Source organism: Pseudorasbora parva, chromosome 17 (assembly GCF_024679245.1).
Source record: "Pseudorasbora parva isolate DD20220531a chromosome 17, ASM2467924v1, whole genome shotgun sequence".
Lineage (NCBI taxonomy): Eukaryota > Metazoa > Chordata > Actinopteri > Cypriniformes > Gobionidae > Pseudorasbora > Pseudorasbora parva.
The window spans coordinates 43,116,790-43,134,452 of NC_090188.1; the positions used below are offsets into that span (position 1 = coordinate 43,116,790).

The 17,663-nt window shown below is 47.7% G+C and overlaps 1 protein-coding gene across 12 annotated transcripts in view; it reads right to left on the bottom strand.

Annotated features, from left to right (window-relative positions):
• The window catches only part of nrxn1b (neurexin 1b), a 144,242-nt gene that overhangs the window by 52,473 nt on the left and 74,106 nt on the right, over positions 1-17,663 (bottom strand). For all 12 annotated transcript variants that reach the window (XM_067422133.1, XM_067422132.1, XM_067422128.1 and 9 more), the window contains one exon: positions 16,105-16,224. In XM_067422133.1, the coding sequence (XP_067278234.1) occupies positions 16,105-16,224 (120 nt within the window). The remainder of the gene's footprint in view (positions 1-16,104; positions 16,225-17,663) is intronic.

A 17,663-nucleotide genomic window follows, 5' to 3' on the forward strand; every position in this document is an offset into this window, starting at 1 on the left:
TGGTTCTCGCTGAAGCTCAAACGTGATGCGTAACACGAGAATGAACCTCATTGGTTCTGCTGAAGCTAAAACGTGATGCATAACACGAGAATGAACCTCATTGGTTCTCGCTGAAGCTCAAACGTGATGCGTAACACGAGAATGAACCTCATTGGTTCTCGCTGAAGCTCAAACGTGATGCGTAACACGAGAATGAACCTCATTGGTTCTGCTGAAGCTCAAACTTGATGCGTAACACCAGAATGAACCTCATTGGTTCTCGATAAAGCTCAAACGTGATGCGTAACACGTGAATGAACCTCATTGGTTCTGCTGAAGCTCAAACGTGATGCGTAACACGAGAACGAACCTCATTGGATCTCGCTAAAGCTCAAACGTGATGCGTAACACGAGAATGAACCTCATTGGTTCTCGCTGAAGCTCAAACGTGATGCGTAACACCAGAATGAACCTCATTGGTTCTCGCTAAAGCTCAAACGTGATGCGTAACACGAGAACGAACCTCATTGGTTCTCGCTGAAGCTCAAACATGATGCGTAACACGAGAACGAACCTCATTGGTTCTCGCTGAAGCTCAAACGTGATGCGTAACACGAGAATGAACCTCATTGGTTCTCGCTGAAGCTCAAACGTGATGCGTAACACCAGAATGAACCTCACTGGTTCTCGCTGAAGCTCAAACGTGATGCGTAACACGAGAATGAACCTCATTGGTTCTCGCTGAAGCTCAAACGTGATGCGTAACACGAGAATGAACCTCACTGGTTCTCGCTGAAGCTCAAACGTGATGCGTAACACGAGAATGAACCTCATTGGTTCTCGCTGAAGCTCAAACGTGATGCGTAACACGAGAACGAACCTCATTGGTTCTCGCTGAAGCTCAAACGTGATGCGTAACACCAGAATGAACCTCATTGGTTCTCGCTGAAGCTCAAACGTGATGCAAAACACGAGAATGAACCTCATTGGTTCTCGCTGAAGCTCAAACATGATGCGTAACACCAGAATGAACCTCATTGGTTCTGCTGAAGCTCAAACGTGATGCGTAACACCAGAATGAACCTCATTGGTTCTCGCTGAAGCTCAAACATGATGCGTAACACCAGAATGAACCTCATTGGTTCTGCTGAAGCTCAAACGTGATGCGTAACACGAGAACGAACCTCATTGGTTCTCGCTGAAGCTCAAACGTGATGCGTAACACGAGAACGAACCTCATTGGAGAGAATGAACATGAGAATGAACCTCATTGGTACTGCTGAAGCTAAAACGTGATGCGTAACACGAGAATGAACCTCATTGGTTCTGCTAAAGCTCAAACGTGATGCGTAACACGAGAATGAACCTCATTGGTTCTCGCTGAAGCTCAAACGTGATGCGTAACACGAGAACGAACCTCATTGGTTCTCGCTGAAGCTCAAACGTGATGCGTAACACCAGAATGAACCTCATTGGTTCTCGCTGAAGCTCAAACGTGATGCGTAACACCAGAATGAACCTCATTGGTTCTCGCTGAAGCTCAAACGTGATGCGTAACACCAGAATGAACCTCATTGGTTCTCGCTGAAGCTCAAACGTGATGCGTAACACCAGAATGAACCTCATTGGTTCTCGCTGAAGCTCAAACGTGATGCGTAACACCAGAATGAACCTCATTGGTTCTCGCTGAAGCTCAAACGTGATGCGTAACACGAGAATGAACCTCATTGGTTCTCGCTGAAGCTCAAACGTGATGCGTAACACGAGAACGAACCTCATTGGTTCTCGCTGAAGCTCAAACGTGATGCGTAACACCAGAATGAACCTCATTGGTTCTCGCTGAAGCTCAAACGTGATGCGTAACACCAGAATGAACCTCACTGGTTCTCGCTGAAGCTCAAACGTGATGCATAACACGAGAATGAACCTCACTGGTTCTCGCTGAAGCTCAAACGTGATGCGTAGCACCAGAATGAACCTCATTGGTTCTGCTGAAGCTCAAAAGTGATGCGTAACACCAGAATGAACCTCACTGGTTCTCGCTGAAGCTCAAACGTGATGCGTAACACGAGAATGAACCTCATTGGTTCTTGCTAAAGCTCAAACGTGATGCGTAACACGAGAATGAACCTCACTGGTTCTCGCTGAAGCTCAAACGTGATGCGTAACACGAGAACGAACCTCATTGGTTCTCGCTGAAGCTCAAACGTGATGCGTAACACCAGAATGAACCTCATTGGTTCTCGCTGAAGCTCAAACGTGATGCGTAACACCAGAATGAACCTCATTGGTTCTCACTGAAACTCAAACGTGATGCGTAACACCAGAATGAACCTCACTGGTTCTCGCTGAAGCTCAAACGTGATGCGTAACACGAGAATGAACCTCATTGGTTCTCGCTGAAGCTCAAACGTGATGCGTAACACCAGAATGAACCTCACTGGTTCTCGCTGAAGCTCAAACGTGATGCGTAACACCAGAATGAACCTCACTGGTTCTCGCTGAAGCTCAAACGTGATGCGTAACACGAGAATGAACCTCACTGGTTCTGCTGAAGCTCAAACGTGATGCGTAACACCAGAATGAACCTCATTGGTTCTGCTGAAGCTCAAACGTGATGCGTAACACCAGAATGAACCTCATTGGTTCTGCTGAAGCTCAAACGTGATGCGTAACACCAGAATGAACCTCACTGGTTCTCGCTGAAGCTCAAACGTGATGCGTAACACGAGAATGAACCTCATTGGTTCTCGCTAAAGCTCAAACGTGATGCGTAACACGAGAATGAACCTCACTGGTTCTCGCTGAAGCTCAAACGTGATGCGTAACACGAGAACGAACCTCATTGGTTCTCGCTGAAGCTCAAACGTGATGCGTAACACCAGAATGAACCTCATTGGTTCTCGCTGAAGCTCAAACGTGATGCGTAACACCAGAATGAACCTCATTGGTTCTCGCTGAAACTCAAACGTGATGCGTAACACGAGAATGAACCTCACTGGTTCTCGCTAAAGCTCAAACGTGATGCGTAACACGAGAATGAACCTCATTGGTTCTCGCTAAAGCTCAAACGTGATGCGTAACACGAGAATGAACCTCATTGGTTCTCGCTGAAGCTCAAACGTTATGCGTAACACCAGAATGAACCTCATTGGTTCTCGCTGAAGCTCAAACGTGATGCGTAACACCAGAATGAACCTCATTGGTTCTCGCTGAAACTCAAACGTGATGCGTAACACCAGAATGAACCTCATTGGTTCTCGCTGAAGCTCAAACGTGATGCGTAACACCAGAATGAACCTCACTGGTTCTCGCTGAAGCTCAAACGTGATGCGTAACACGAGAATGATCCTCATTGGTTCTCATGCTTGAGCGTTCGTTTACCATATCTGATATGTGCATTGATATATGTTCATATGTATATTAAAGCGTAAATTCAATCAATTCATCACATAAAGCGGACATCAGCTGATAGCACAGTCCTCAATATACTGTATATAATATGAGGATATGCAATGCTGGAGCCTTTATATAAAAATATCATGAGCTTGTCCAATCAGTGACACTGCAAATATGTAAATAAGGACGTTAACCCTGGGTAATAAATGTACAGTGTGAAACCGCAGCGCATGAACACGCAGGATTAATGTTTACCCTGAGGTAAATACTGAGCAATGTGAAACATGAGGTAGGGTAACCAATTTAAAGTCCTTATGAAGAGCTCTCACCCTTCCTGAATGAGAAGTATGATGAACATGATTCTCTTTTCTCTGAACACACACCCTCCAGTACAGTTCATAATGAAAGTGATCTGGATCTACAGCTGATTGATTTCCACTGTGTCGATGCTCATTTCCCAATGTTTTCATTTCAGGCTACAAGCTCAAATCAACATTTAAGACATTTAACTCCATTTCCTGAGCTTAAAAATGACTTTCAAACACCAGCAAGTACATCCAACTCCAACATGAAGGCTGCTGAAGACATGCTGTCAGTTTTAGATGGTCTGATTCAGAAAGTGTTGTTTGTGCTTCATGTGAGTGCCCTCAAGTGGTGACAGACAAAGCAGCAGTGCTTTATCACAATCCATCTGTCCTGAAGTACAGTGAGTTTACCTCCCATAGAAAAGACTCAGAGTTCTTTTAAACCTAAACAATCCTAGGTCTTCTAGGGAATAGCGTGTCTGAAATGTGTGTAGGTTTGATTTCACTGTGTATTGAGCAGGTACATATGCTAAATGGAGACCTTTGGAATAGATCAAACCAAAACCTGACAGGAAAACACAAGAAAAGCTTCCAATTATTTTATCGTGGCTAGACAAATTTTGTGGCTTAGATTTGAGAAAAGGAGGCCTCCTAAAACATTAGATCACATCATGACTGTTTAGAATAGCACCAATGACAGCCATGGTTATTTCCCATCAGTGTGTTCGTCAAATGTCTGTTTAATGCCAAAAAACACACACAACCAAACATCACATATCAAGCTCAGCACACTTCATCCCATGGATGCCAAACAATTAGTGGTAATCATTCAGACACACTCATTCAGTAAAGATGTAGTTTGCACTGTAGCATGAATTAGAAGTAAATAAATTTCTATACTTTGAATAAGCCACTAGCATATCAAATAATCAAAAATACAAAGTGGTGTACACCTAGACTCTTATAGTGGGCTGCCCCAATGAGGACTAGATTAAGCAAAGTTTAGAGCTAATCAAGAATGTTGCTTTGTTTTTGAAGTCCAAAAAAGTGCATCTATCCATCATAAAAGTGCATCTATCCATCATATAAATTGCTCCATATGGCTCCAGAGCTTAATAAATGCATTCTGATGCGAAGCGATGCGTTTGTGTAAGAAAAATATAAATATTTAAAACTATATAAAGTAATATTTCTAGCTTCCAGCTGACCATCTTCTGTATTCAACTATATGGATATTCTAAATTATAAAGATATAAAGTAATAAATGGCATGGATATAATTTAAGGATATTCTTTAATATAACTCTGATTGTGTTAGTCTGAATGAGGAATGGCTTGAGGGTGAGTGTATCATGGGCTAATTTTCATTTTTGGGTTAACTAACCCTTTAATTATTATGTACTAACATCAAAAAATAAGGACAATGTACTTGTTGTGTTCATATTTTATTGCTATACACTTTTGCTGATATTGAGGTGGGATATGGGTAAAGTTAGGGACAGGTGTGGTGGTGTGGGTCAGTTTAAGGGTAGAGTTAGGGACAGGTGTGGTGGTGTGGGTCAGTTTAAGGGTAGAGTTCGGGATAGGTGTGATGGTGTGGGTCAGTTTAAGGGTAGAGTTAGGGACAGGTGTGGTGGTGTGGGTCAGTTTAAGGGTAAAGTTAGGGACAGGTGTGGTGGTGTGGGTCAGTTTAAGGGTAGGGTTAGGGTCAGGTGTGGTGGTGTGGGTCAGTTTAAGGGTAAAGTTAGGGACAGGTGTGATGGTGTGGGTCAGTTTAAGGGTAAAGTTAGGGACAGGTGTGATGGTGTGGGTCAGTTTAAGGGTAAAGTTAGGGTCAGGTGTGGTGGTGTGGGTCAGTTTAAGGGTAAAGTTAGGGACAGGTGTGGTGGTGTGGGTCAGTTTAAGGGTAGAGTTAGGGACAGGTGTGGTGGTGTGGGTCAGTTTAAGGTTAAGTTAGGGACAGGTGTGGTGGTGTGGGTCAGTTTAAGGGTAGAGTTAGGGTCAGGTGTGGGTCAGTTTAAGGGTAAAGTTAGGGACAGGTGTGGTGGTGTGGGTCAGTTTAAGGGTAAAGTTAGGGACAGGTGTGGTGGTGTGGGTCAGTTTCAGAGTAAAGTTAGGGACAGGTGTGGTGGTGTGGGTCAGTTTAAGGGTAGGGTTAGGGACAGGTGTGGTGGTGTGGGTCAGTTTAAGGGTAAAGTTAGGGACATGTGTGGTGGTGTGGGTCAGTTTAAGGGTAAAGTTAGGGACAGGTGTGGTGGTGTGGGTCAGTTTAAGGGTAGAGTTAGGGACAGGTGTGGTGGTGTGGGTCAGTTTCAGAGTAAAGTTAGGGACAGATGTGATGGTGTGGGTCAGTTTAAGGGTAGGGTTAGGGACAGGTGTGGTGGTGTGGGTCAGTTTAAGGGTAAAGTTAGGGACATGTGTGGTGGTGTGGGTCAGTTTAAGGGTAAAGTTAGGGACAGGTGTGGTGGTGTGGGTCAGTTTAAGGGTAGAGTTAGGGACAGGTGTGGTGGTGTGGGTCAGTTTCAGAGTAAAGTTAGGGACAGGTGTGATGGTGTGGGTCAGTTTAAGGGTAAAGTTAGGGTCAGGTGTGGTGGTGTGGGTCAGTTTTAGGGTAAAGTTAGGGACAGGTGTGATGGTGTGGGTCAGTTTAAGGGTAAAGTTAGGGTCAGGTGTGGTGGTGTGGGTCAGTTTAAGGGTAAAGTTAGGGACAGGTGTGGTGGTGTGGGTCAGTTTAAGGGTAGAGTTAGGGACAGGTGTGGTGGTGTGGGTCAGTTTAAGGGTAAAGTTAGGGACAGGTGTGGTGGTGTGGGTCAGTTTAAGGGTAGAGTTAGGGTCAGGTGTGGGTCAGTTTAAGGGTAAAGTTAGGGACAGGTGTGGTGGTGTGGGTCAGTTTAAGGGTAAAGTTAGGGACAGGTGTGGTGGTGTGGGTCAGTTTCAGAGTAAAGTTAGGGACAGGTGTGGTGGTGTGGGTCAGTTTAAGGGTAGGGTTAAGGACAGGTGTGGTGGTGTGGGTCAGTTTAAGGGTAAAGTTAGGGACATGTGTGGTGGTGTGGGTCAGTTTAAGGGTAAAGTTAGGGACAGGTGTGGTGGTGTGGGTCAGTTTAAGGGTAGAGTTAGGGACAGGTGTGGTGGTGTGGGTCAGTTTCAGAGTAAAGTTAGGGACAGATGTGATGGTGTGGGTCAGTTTAAGGGTAGGGTTAGGGACAGGTGTGGTGGTGTGGGTCAGTTTAAGGGTAAAGTTAGGGACATGTGTGGTGGTGTGGGTCAGTTTAAGGGTAAAGTTAGGGACAGGTGTGGTGGTGTGGGTCAGTTTAAGGGTAGAGTTAGGGACAGGTGTGGTGGTGTGGGTCAGTTTCAGAGTAAAGTTAGGGACAGGTGTGATGGTGTGGGTCAGTTTAAGGGTAAAGTTAGGGTCAGGTGTGGTGGTGTGGGTCAGTTTAAGGGTAAAGTTAGGGACAGGTGTGGTGGTGTTGGTCAGTTTAAGGGTAGAGTTAGGGACAGGTGTGGTGGTGTGGGTCAGTTTAAGGGTAGAGTTAGGGACAAGTGTGATGGTGTGGGTCAGTTTAAGGGTAAAGTTAGGGACAGGTGTGATGGTGTGGGTCAGTTTAAGGAGAAGGTTAGGGTCAGGTGTGGTGGTGTGGGTCAGTTTAAGGGTAAAGTTAGGGACAGGTGTGGTGGTGTGGGTCAGTTTAAGGAGAAGGTTAGGGTCAGGTGTGGTGGTGTGGGTCAGTTTAAGGGTAGAGTTAGGGACAGGTGTGGTGGTGTGGGTCAGTTTAAGGGTAGAGTTAGGGTCAGGTGTGGTGGTGTGGGTCAGTTTAAGGAGAAGGTTAGGGTCAGGTGTGGTGGTGTGGGTCAGTTTAAGGGTAGAGTTAGGGACAGGTGTGGTGGTGTGGGTAAGTTTAAGGGTAGAGTTAGAGACAGGTGTGGTGGTGTGGGTCAGTTTAAGGGTAGAGTTAGGGACAGGTGTGGTGGTGTGGGTCAGTTTAAGGGTAGAGTTAGGGACAGGTGTGGTGGTGTGGGTCAGTTTAAGGGTAGAGTTAGGGACAGGTGTGGTGGTGTGGGTCAGTTTAAGGGTAGAGTTAGGGACAGGTGTGGTGGTGTGGGTCAGTTTAAGGAGAAGGTTAGGGACAGGTGTGGTGGTGTGGGTCAGTTTAAGGGTAGAGTTAGGGTCAGGTGTGGTGGTGTGGGTCAGTTTAAGGAGAAGGTTAGGGTCAGGTGTGGTGGTGTGGGTCAGTTTAAGGGTAGAGTTAGGGACAGGTGTGGTGGTGTGGGTCAGTTTAAGGGTAAAGTTAGGGACAGGTGTGGTGGTGTGGGTCAGTTTAAGGGTAGAGTTAGGGTCAGGTGTGGTGGTGTGGGTCAGTTTAAGGGTAAAGTTAGGGACAGGTGTGATGGTGTGGGTCAGTTTAAGGAGAAGGTTAGGGTCAGGTGTGGTGGTGTGGGTCAGTTTAAGGGTAAAGTTAGGGACAGGTGTGGTGGTGTGGGTCAGTTTAAGGAGAAGGTTAGGGTCAGGTGTGGTGGTGTGGGTCAGTTTAAGGGTAGAGTTAGGGACAGGTGTGGTGGTGTGGGTCAGTTTAAGGGTAGAGTTAGGGTCAGGTGTGGTGGTGTGGGTCAGTTTAAGGAGAAGGTTAGGGTCAGGTGTGGTGGTGTGGGTCAGTTTAAGGGTAGAGTTAGGGACAGGTGTGGTGGTGTGGGTAAGTTTAAGGGTAGAGTTAGAGACAGGTGTGGTGGTGTGGGTCAGTTTAAGGGTAGAGTTAGGGACAGGTGTGGTGGTGTGGGTCAGTTTAAGGGTAGAGTTAGGGACAGGTGTGGTGGTGTGGGTCAGTTTAAGGGTAGAGTTAGGGACAGGTGTGGTGGTGTGGGTCAGTTTAAGGGTAGAGTTAGGGACAGGTGTGGTGGTGTGGGTCAGTTTAAGGAGAAGGTTAGGGACAGGTGTGGTGGTGTGGGTCAGTTTAAGGGTAGAGTTAGGGTCAGGTGTGGTGGTGTGGGTCAGTTTAAGGAGAAGGTTAGGGTCAGGTGTGGTGGTGTGGGTCAGTTTAAGGGTAGAGTTAGGGACAGGTGTGGTGGTGTGGGTCAGTTTAAGGGTAAAGTTAGGGACAGGTGTGGTGGTGTGGGTCAGTTTAAGGGTAGAGTTAGGGTCAGGTGTGGTGGTGTGGGTCAGTTTAAGGGTAAAGTTAGGGACAGCTGTAATGGTGTGGGTCAGTTTAAGGGTAGAGTTAGGGACAGGTGTGGTGGTGTGGGTCAGTTTAAGGAGAAGGTTAGGGCCAGTTTAAGGGTAAAGTTAGGGTGGTGGTGTGGGTCAGTTTAAGGGTCAAGTTAGGGACAGGTGTGGTGGTGTGGGTCAGTTTAAGGGTAAAGTTAGGGACAGGTGTGGTGGTGTGGGTCAGTTTAAGGGTAGAGTTAGGGTCAGGTGTGGTGGTGTGGTGTGGGTCAGTTAAGGGTAGAGTTAGGGACAGGTGTGGTGGTGTGGGTCAGTTTAAGGGTAGAGTTAGGGTCAGGTGTGGTGGTGTGGGTCAGTTTAAGGGTAAAGTTAGGAACAGGTGTGGTGGTGTGGGTCAGTTTAAGGGTAGAGTTAGGGTCAGGTGTGGTGGTGTGGGTCAGTTTAAGGAGAAGGTTAGGGTCAGGTGTGGTGGTGTGGGTCAGTTTAAGGGTAGAGTTAGGGACAGGTGTGGTGGTGTGGGTAGTTTAAGGGTAGAGTTAGGTACAGGTGTGGTGGTGTGGGGGATCAGTTTAAGGGTAGAGTTAGGGACAGGTGTGGTGGTGTGGGTCAGTTTAAGGGTAGAGTTAGGGTCAGGTGTGGTGGTGTGGGTCAGTTTAAGGGTAGAGTTAGGGTCAGGTGTGGTGGTGTGGGTCAGTTTAAGGGTAAAGTTAGGAACAGGTGTGGTGGTGTGGGTCAGTTTAAGGGTAGAGTTAGGGTCAGGTGTGGTGGTGTGGGTCAGTTTAAGGAGAAGGTTAGGGTCAGGTGTGGTGGTGTGGGTCAGTTTAAGGGTAGAGTTAGGGACAGGTGTGGTGGTGTGGGTAGTTTAAGGGTAGAGTTAGGTACAGGTGTGGTGGTGTGGGGGATCAGTTTAAGGGTAGAGTTAGGGACAGGTGTGGTGGTGTGGGTCAGTTTAAGGGTAGAGTTAGGGTCAGGTGTGGTGGTGTGGGTCAGTTTAAGGGTAGAGTTAGGGTCAGGTGTGGTGGTGTGGGTCAGTTTAAGGGTAAAGTTAGGGACAGGTGTGGTGGTGTGGGTCAGTTTAAGGGTAGAGTTAGGGACAGATGTGGTGGTGTGGGTCAGTTTAAGAGTAGAGTTAGGGACAGGTGTGATGGTGTGGGTCAGTTTAAGAGTAGAGTTAGGGACAGGTGTGATGGTGTGGGTCAGTTTAAGGGTAGAGTTAGGGACAGGTGTGGTGGTGTGGGTCAGTTTAAGGGTAGAGTTAGGTACAGGTGTGGTGGTGTGGGTCAGTTTAAGGGTAGAGTTAGGGACAGGTGTGGTGGTGTGGGTCAGTTTAAGGGTAGAGTTAGGGTCAGGTGTGGTGGTGTGGGTCAGTTTAAGGGTAGAGTTAGGGACAGGTGTGGTGGTGTGGGATCAGTTTAAGGGTAGAGTTAGGGACAGGTGTGGTGGTGTGGGTCAGTTTAAGGGTAGAGTTAGGGACAGGTGTGGTGGTGTGGGTCAGTTTAAGGGTAGAGTTAGGGTCAGGTGTGGTGGTGTGGGTCAGTTTAAGGGTAGAGTTAGGGTCAGGTGTGGTGGTGTGGGATCAGTTTAAGGGTAGAGTTAGGTGATCTAGATCTAGAGTTAGGTGATCCTGATCTCTTCCACTTCCTGATCTCATTCAGAGCAGACATGTTTTCCTACTGCTCCCGCTCCGCTCTTGCGTTTGCTCTTGTTTTTTGTCCCGTTCAACTTTTTTTTCTCTGACCCCCTGCTTGCTGGACTCCTGAAAATACTGGAAATGGAATTGATTAACTGGTCACTCAGCGCAATTGACAAGATTTTCCCACAAAGGAAGGGTGCTCCGGGAGAACCCATCTGCCCGGACGGGACCTTCACTGCGGGCTACATGCGGGACGCCTGAAACAACTGGCAAGTCCTGTGCCTGGAAGCCCTGTCCGTGGAGGATGCAGAGGATATATTCATATTTGTATTTTTGATAGCGGGGTTCCTATTTCTCGGCCTTGGGACTGCCCTGACATATCGGAAGATTTGTAAGACAGCTGCCTGCAAATTCACCCAGCCGCTGTCTGCCGAAATTATAGGGTGCTTCGGGGTTGTGAGTGACCGACTGAAGGTATTAGATCGGAGAGTGACACAGACCGATGAACTGAACCGTTACATCTCAGCTCGGACTGTGGAAACACAGAAAAGAGTGGACACCATCGGAGGACAGACTGGTGAACTTCTACGGATTATGACCGGTCTGGGTATGAAATTGGACGAAATGTCCAAGTCACTCCATGAGCCGGACGTACGCCAGGAACGCTGAGGATCAGTGACTGATTGATTACGATCCGGACAAATGACCGAAGATCTACTAAAATGGATTAAAATTGCTTCATTTCACCCTTCACCCCCCACCTTCTCCCTTTCTCTCGGTTGGGAGGTCAGCTTGACAGCTGGGTCTGCTATCGTTCCCCGTGCACTGCCTTATCTCCCTTCAAGGGCAAGCCACAGAACTGAACTGTAAACATCTTAAGTTATGGCTGACATTCTCACAACACAAACTCAGACTCTTACTCGCACCATACACACCCACCCCGATCCCATCCCCTCCTCCATCCGTCTGCCTCTTCCCTCCCTTCCTCCCTTACCCAATCCAAACAAAAAATTCCATCACGTGACCACGTGTGCTGTGTTATGTTATGTTGTGTTTCTTATGTATGTACGTATGCTATGCTTTGCAAAATCTGCATTTTTTTTTCTTCGGAGAGCGTGTGGCAGCGCTGGTAAATAGCTGCAGCCCGGAGGCTTGCTCCAAGAAACACATTTCGTTGCAGTGTACTTGTACATTTGTAATGACAATAAACTTCTATCTAAAAACTTCTATCTAGAGTTAGGGACAGGTGTGGTGGTGTGGGTCAGTTTAAGGGTAGAGTTAGGGTCAGGTGTGGTGGTGTGGGTCAGTTTAAGGGTAGAGTTAGGGTCAGGTGTGGTGGTGTGGGTCAGTTTAAGGGTAGAGTTAGGAACAGGTGTGGTGGTGTGGGTCAGTTTAAGGGTAGAGTTAGGGACAGGTGTGGTGGTGTGGGTAGTTTAAGGGTAGAGTTAGGGTCAGGTGTGGTGGTGTGGGATCAGTTTAAGGGTAGAGTTAGGGACCGGTGTGGTGGTGTGGGTCAGTTTAAGGGTAGAGTTAGGGTCAGGTGTGGTGGTGTGGGTCAGTTTAAGGGTAGAGTTAGGGACAGGTGTGGTGGTGTGGGTCTGTTTAAGGGTAGAGTTAGGGACCGGTGTGGTGGTGTGGGTCAGTTTAAGGGTAGAGTTAGGGTCAGGTGTGGTGGTGTGGGTCAGTTTAAGGGTAGAGTTAGGGACAGGTGTGGTGGTGTGGGTCTGTTTAAGGGTAGAGTTAGGGACAGGTGTGGTGGTGTGGGTCAGTTTAAGGGTAAAGTTAGGGACAGGTGTGGTGGTGTGGGTCAGTTTAAGGGTAGAGTTAGGGACAGGTGTGGTGGTGTGGGTCAGTTTAAGGGTAGAGTTAGGGATAGGTGTGGTGGTGTGGGTAGTTTAAGGGTAGAGTTAGGGTCAGGTGTGGTGGTGTGGGATCAGTTTAAGGGTAGAGTTAGGGACCGGTGTGGTGGTGTGGGTCAGTTTAAGGGTAGAGTTAGGGTCAGGTGTGGTGGTGTGGGTCAGTTTAAGGGTAGAGTTAGGGACAGGTGTGGTGGTGTGGGTCTGTTTAAGGGTAGAGTTAGGGACAGGTGTGGTGGTGTGGGTCAGTTTAAGGATAAAGTTAGGGACAGGTGTGGTGGTGTGGGTCAGTTTAAGGGTAGAGTTAGGGTCAGGTGTGGTGGTGTGGGTCAGTTTAAGGGTAAAGTTAGGGACAGGTGTGGTGGTGTGAGTCAGTTTAAGGGTAGAGTTAGGGTCAGGTGTGGTGGTGTGGGTCAGTTTAAGGGTAAAGTTAGGGTCAGGTGTGGTGGTGTGGGTCAGTTTAAGGGTAGGGTTAGGGACAGGTGTGGTGGTGTGGGTCAGTTTAAGGGTAAAGTTAGGGACAGGTGTGGTGGTGTGGGTCAGTTTAAGGGTAGGGTTAGGGACAGGTGTGGTGGTGTGGGTCAGTTTAAGGGTAAAGTTAGGGACAGGTGTGGTGGTGTGGGTCAGTTTAAGGGTAAAGTTAGGGTCAGGTGTGGTGGTGTGGGTCAGTTTAAGGGTAGGGTTAGGGACAGGTGTGGTGGTGTGGGTCAGTTTAAGGGTAAAGTTAGGGACAGGTGTGGTGGTGTGGGTCAGTTTAAGGGTAAAGTTAGGGACAGGTGTGGTGGTGTGGGTCAGTTTAAGGCTAACGTTAGGGACAGGTGTGGGTCAGTTTAAGGGTAGGGTTAGGGAAAGGTGTGGTGGTGTGGGTCAGTTTAAGGGTAGAGTTAGGGTCAGGTGTGGTGGTGTGGGTCAGTTTAAGGGTAAAGTTAGGGACAGGTGTGGTGGTGTGGGTCAGTTTAAGGGTTAAGTTAGGGTCAGGTGTGGTGGTGTGGGTCAGTTTAAAGGTAAAGTTAGGGTCAGGTGTGGTGGTGGGGGTCAGTTTAAGGGTAAAGTTAGGGACAGGTGTGGTGGTGTGGGTCAGTTTAAGGGTTAAGTTAGGGTCAGGTGTGGTGGTGTGGGTCAGTTTAAAGGTAAAGTTAGGGACAGGTGTGGTGGTGTGGGTCAGTTTAAGGGTTAAGTTAGGGTCAGGTGTGGTGGTGTGGGTCAGTTTAAAGGTAAAGTTAGGGACAGGTGTGGTGGTGTGGGTCAGTTTAAGGAGAAGGTTAGGGACAGGTGTGGTGGTGTGGGTAAGTTTAAGGGTAAAGTTAGGGTCAGGCGTGGTGGTGTGGGTCAGTTTAAGGAGAAGGTTAGGGACAGGTGTGGTGGTGTGGGTCAGTTTAAGGGTAGAGTTAGGGACAGGTGTGGTGGTGTGGGTCAGTTTAAGGGTAGAGTTAGGGACAGGTGTGGTGGTGTGGGTCAGTTTAAGGGTAAAGTTAGGGTCAGGCGTGGTGGTGTGGGTCAGTTTAAGGGTAGAGTTAGGGACAGGTGTGGTGGTGTGGGTCAGTTTAAGGGTAGAGTTAGGGACAGGTGTGGTGGTGTGGGTCAGTTTAAGGGTAGAGTTAGGGTCAGGTGTGGTGGTGTGGGTCAGTTTAAGGGTAGAGTTAGAGACAGGTGTGGTGGTGTGGGTCAGTTTAAGGGTAGAGTTAGAGACAGGTGTGGTGGTGTGGGTCAGTTTAAGGGTAGAGTTAGGGACAGGTGTGGTGGTGTGGGTCAGTTTAAGGGTAGAGTTAGGGACAGGTGTGGTGGTGTGGGTCAGTTTAAGGGTAGAGTTAGAGACAGGTGTGGTGGTGTGGGTCAGTTTAAGGGTAGAGTTAGAGACAGGTGTGGTGGTGTGGGTCAGTTTAAGGGTAGAGTTAGGGACAGGTGTGGTGGTGTGGGTCAGTTTAAGGGTAGAGTTAGGGACAGGTGTGGTGGTGTGGGTCAGTTTAAGGGTAGAGTTAGAGACAGGTGTGGTGGTGTGGGTCAGTTTAAGGGTAGAGTTAGAGACAGGTGTGGTGGTGTGGGTCAGTTTAAGGGTAGAGTTAGGGTCAGGTGTGGTGTGTGTGGGTCAGTTTAAGGGTAGAGTTAGGGACAGGTGTGGTGGTGTGGGTCAGTTTAAGGGTAGAGTTAGAGACAGGTGTGGTGGTGTGGGTCAGTTTAAGGGTAGAGTTAGAGACAGGTGTGGTGGTGTGGGTCAGTTTAAGGGTAGAGTTAGGGACAGGTGTGGTGGTGTGGGTCAGTTTAAGGGTAGAGTTAGAGACAGGTGTGGTGGTGTGGGTCAGTTTAAGGGTAGAGTTAGGGACAGGTGTGGTGGTGTGGGTCAGTTTAAGGGTAGAGTTAGGGACAGGTGTGGTGGTGTGGGTCAGTTTAAGGGTAGAGTTAGGGACAGGTGTGGTGGTGTGGGTCAGTTTAAGGGTAGAGTTAGAGACAGGTGTGGTGGTGTGGGTCAGTTTAAAGGTAAACAAAGGTCTTACAGTTTGGAACCACATGAGTTTAATGACAGAATTTACATATTTGGGTGAACTATCCCTTTGAGATGAATCCTTACGCCGCATTCACACGAGGCGTAGGCGTTAACGCTTCCCATTTACTTTGAATGGGTGACATCATCCGTTGCCGAACTGAATTATGGGTTCCGTCGCGGCGCTTCACTTGCGTTCCAAGCGGCAGAAGTTGAAGATTTCTCAACTTTTCAAGCGCCAGCGCAGGCGTCATCCATTCAGATCGCAGTATGCAAATATCCTACAGCAGACGCTAGCCAACATCTTTGAGCACCTGTGCAGTGCACTGACAATAACTACACGGGCAATCGCATACACACATAACACCAAATCGGCATCCATTTCGTCTCACAGACTAGCTGTCATAAAAAGGTGCTTTTTTTGTGTTGTGTTTTGGTCCAAGCGGCAATTTAATGTGATTGGCTGTTGTCACTATGACGATCGCGTCAGCACCCAGCTTCAGCCACGCCCTCCGTCAATGTTAACGCCTACGCCCCGGTGTGAATGCGGCGTTATCGGTACAACCCAACCCAAGTGTCAGTTCACACAGAACACATTTTTGTGCAGTTTTATTGTTTTGTAAATTGTAAATATAAGCTAGACAGATTTCTTTGAAAGCGTGCTACACCTTGCTGCTCTTTCAGCTTGTGATGCATAATGACCTGCTTTTAAGATGCTGTGTCAAATTAAAAGTAGTTTAACTTTTAAAAACGCATCTCCATACCCTGCTATCTTTTCCATTCATGAGTGCGTTGGTTTTGGAGTTGGATCCTATTGTGTGGCGTCTTGTGTTTTAACGGGCGAAAAGCAATTTGGTTAAAAAATACATTTATGTGTTGCTGTAGAATTTGAATACATTTTCTCCCTGGAAATGCATACATTTAAAATCTGGCAACTACATTTTTGTAGGTAATACTGTGTAATGTTCTATGTGGAGCACATCATTTTATAGGTTGAAGCTCTACAAATGAGTTCATAAATTGTAACTGGATGACATGCACTATTATAAAGTGAAATATATCCAGCACTGAAAAACAAATGGTTATTTAGAGCACTTGACCACACCAGCTTGAGCACTGGATGTATCAAAGCTTGCTTGATAGACATGTTAAGTATCAAAAACACAAATATATGGCCTCATGATTATTATGCTTGAGAATTGCTATTGATAAATATTATTTCAGTGTAACAACACCACATATCAAGCAGGCATCTGTTGCACTTTTTAAAATAGGATGCAAAACCTTCTCTCTTACCGTCGTTACACAGAGGTCCTCCGTAAGTGGTCATACTGCAGTCGCAGCTGAAGCCTTCCCACTGCTGCAGACAAACGCCCTGATTGGCACAAGAATCCTCCTCACAGGTGGTGCTGGGCCCTACACAAACACCATCAGAGATCACAAACAAAAAAAAACAACAAAATACACATTTAATCTGAATATTTTGGTTGCACTTTATTTTGCAGTATGTACACTAACATTGTACTCCCCTAAGAAAGTAATGGGCAATACAAGGTAACTAGATAGGTTCGCTCAGCGGTCGAGCTGCAGGGAGCTATTCTGGGCAGACCTGCCGAGGAATTGGCAGCCGCCAAGCACGCTGTGGATGCACTCACTGCCCAGGTAATGGATTTGACCGGCTGCCTACTCCTCCTGTGTCAAGACCAGCCCTCGTCTCCTGGGACGCGACAAGTGGCCGAGCCTCGCGTCAACAACCCCCCTTATTATTCTGGTGAACCTAAAGAGTGCCGGGCATTTCTTACACAGTGTGAGGTGGTGTTTTCCCTTCAGCCGGTCACGTATGCCTCGGACCGCGCCAACATTACGTATGTGGTGTCCCTTCTCACGAGCCCGGCTGAGGCTAACAGCTGCAAGCGGTACACGTTATTTAAAGAAGAGATGTTGAAAGTATTTGATTGCTCTGTCTTTGGTTGCGAGGCTTCTCGCCAGCTAGTGGCTCTCCGTCAAGGAGGGCGTTCCACGGCCGATTATGCGATTTGACTTAAAGACTTTATCTGCCACATGTGAATGGAATGAGGCTGCTCTCACTGCACACTTTTTGGAGGGCTTGAATGATTACCTCAAGGACGAGATTTTTGCTTTGATTTTTGCTTTGACCAATTTTCTAAGGCGGTTCATTTTGTCACTCTTCTCAAGCTTCCGTCGGCTAAAGAGACTGCGCGTACGGTCGTGGACCACGTCTTTAGGATTCACAGGCTTCCTACTGATGTGTTTTCGGACAGGGGGCCCAGGTTGTTTCTAACTTTTGGAGGGAATTCTACCGGCAGATTGGGGCTACTGCCAGTCTGTCGTCAGGGTTTCACCCACAGACTAATGGCCAGGACGAGCATGCAAATCAGGACCTTGGGTGGATGCTTCGCTGCTTGGCAGCTTAAAACCCCTCCTCCTGGTGCGAACAATTGACTTGGGCAGAATACGCTCATAATTCGTTGCGGTCGTCGTCCACTGGCCTGTCTCCGTTTTCATGTTGCTTGGGTTACCAGCCACCTCTGTTTCTCTCTCAGTAGAGCAAGGCCGCCGTTCCCTCGGTCCAAGCTTTCATTCGGTGCTGTCATCGTACTTGAAGAAGAGTGAATTCGGCTCTTTGCCGGACAGGGGAACGCACCCGTCGTGCCGCTAACCGTTGTCGGTCTAAAGCAACCAGGTATGTGTGTGGTCAGAAAGTTTGGCTCTCCACACGTAATTTACCCCTTCAGACGCCCGCTCGAAAATTGGCTCCCCGTTTCATTGGGCCCTATGTCATCACTAAGGTTATCAGTCCAGTGGCAGTACGGCTCAGGTTGCCACATTCCCTC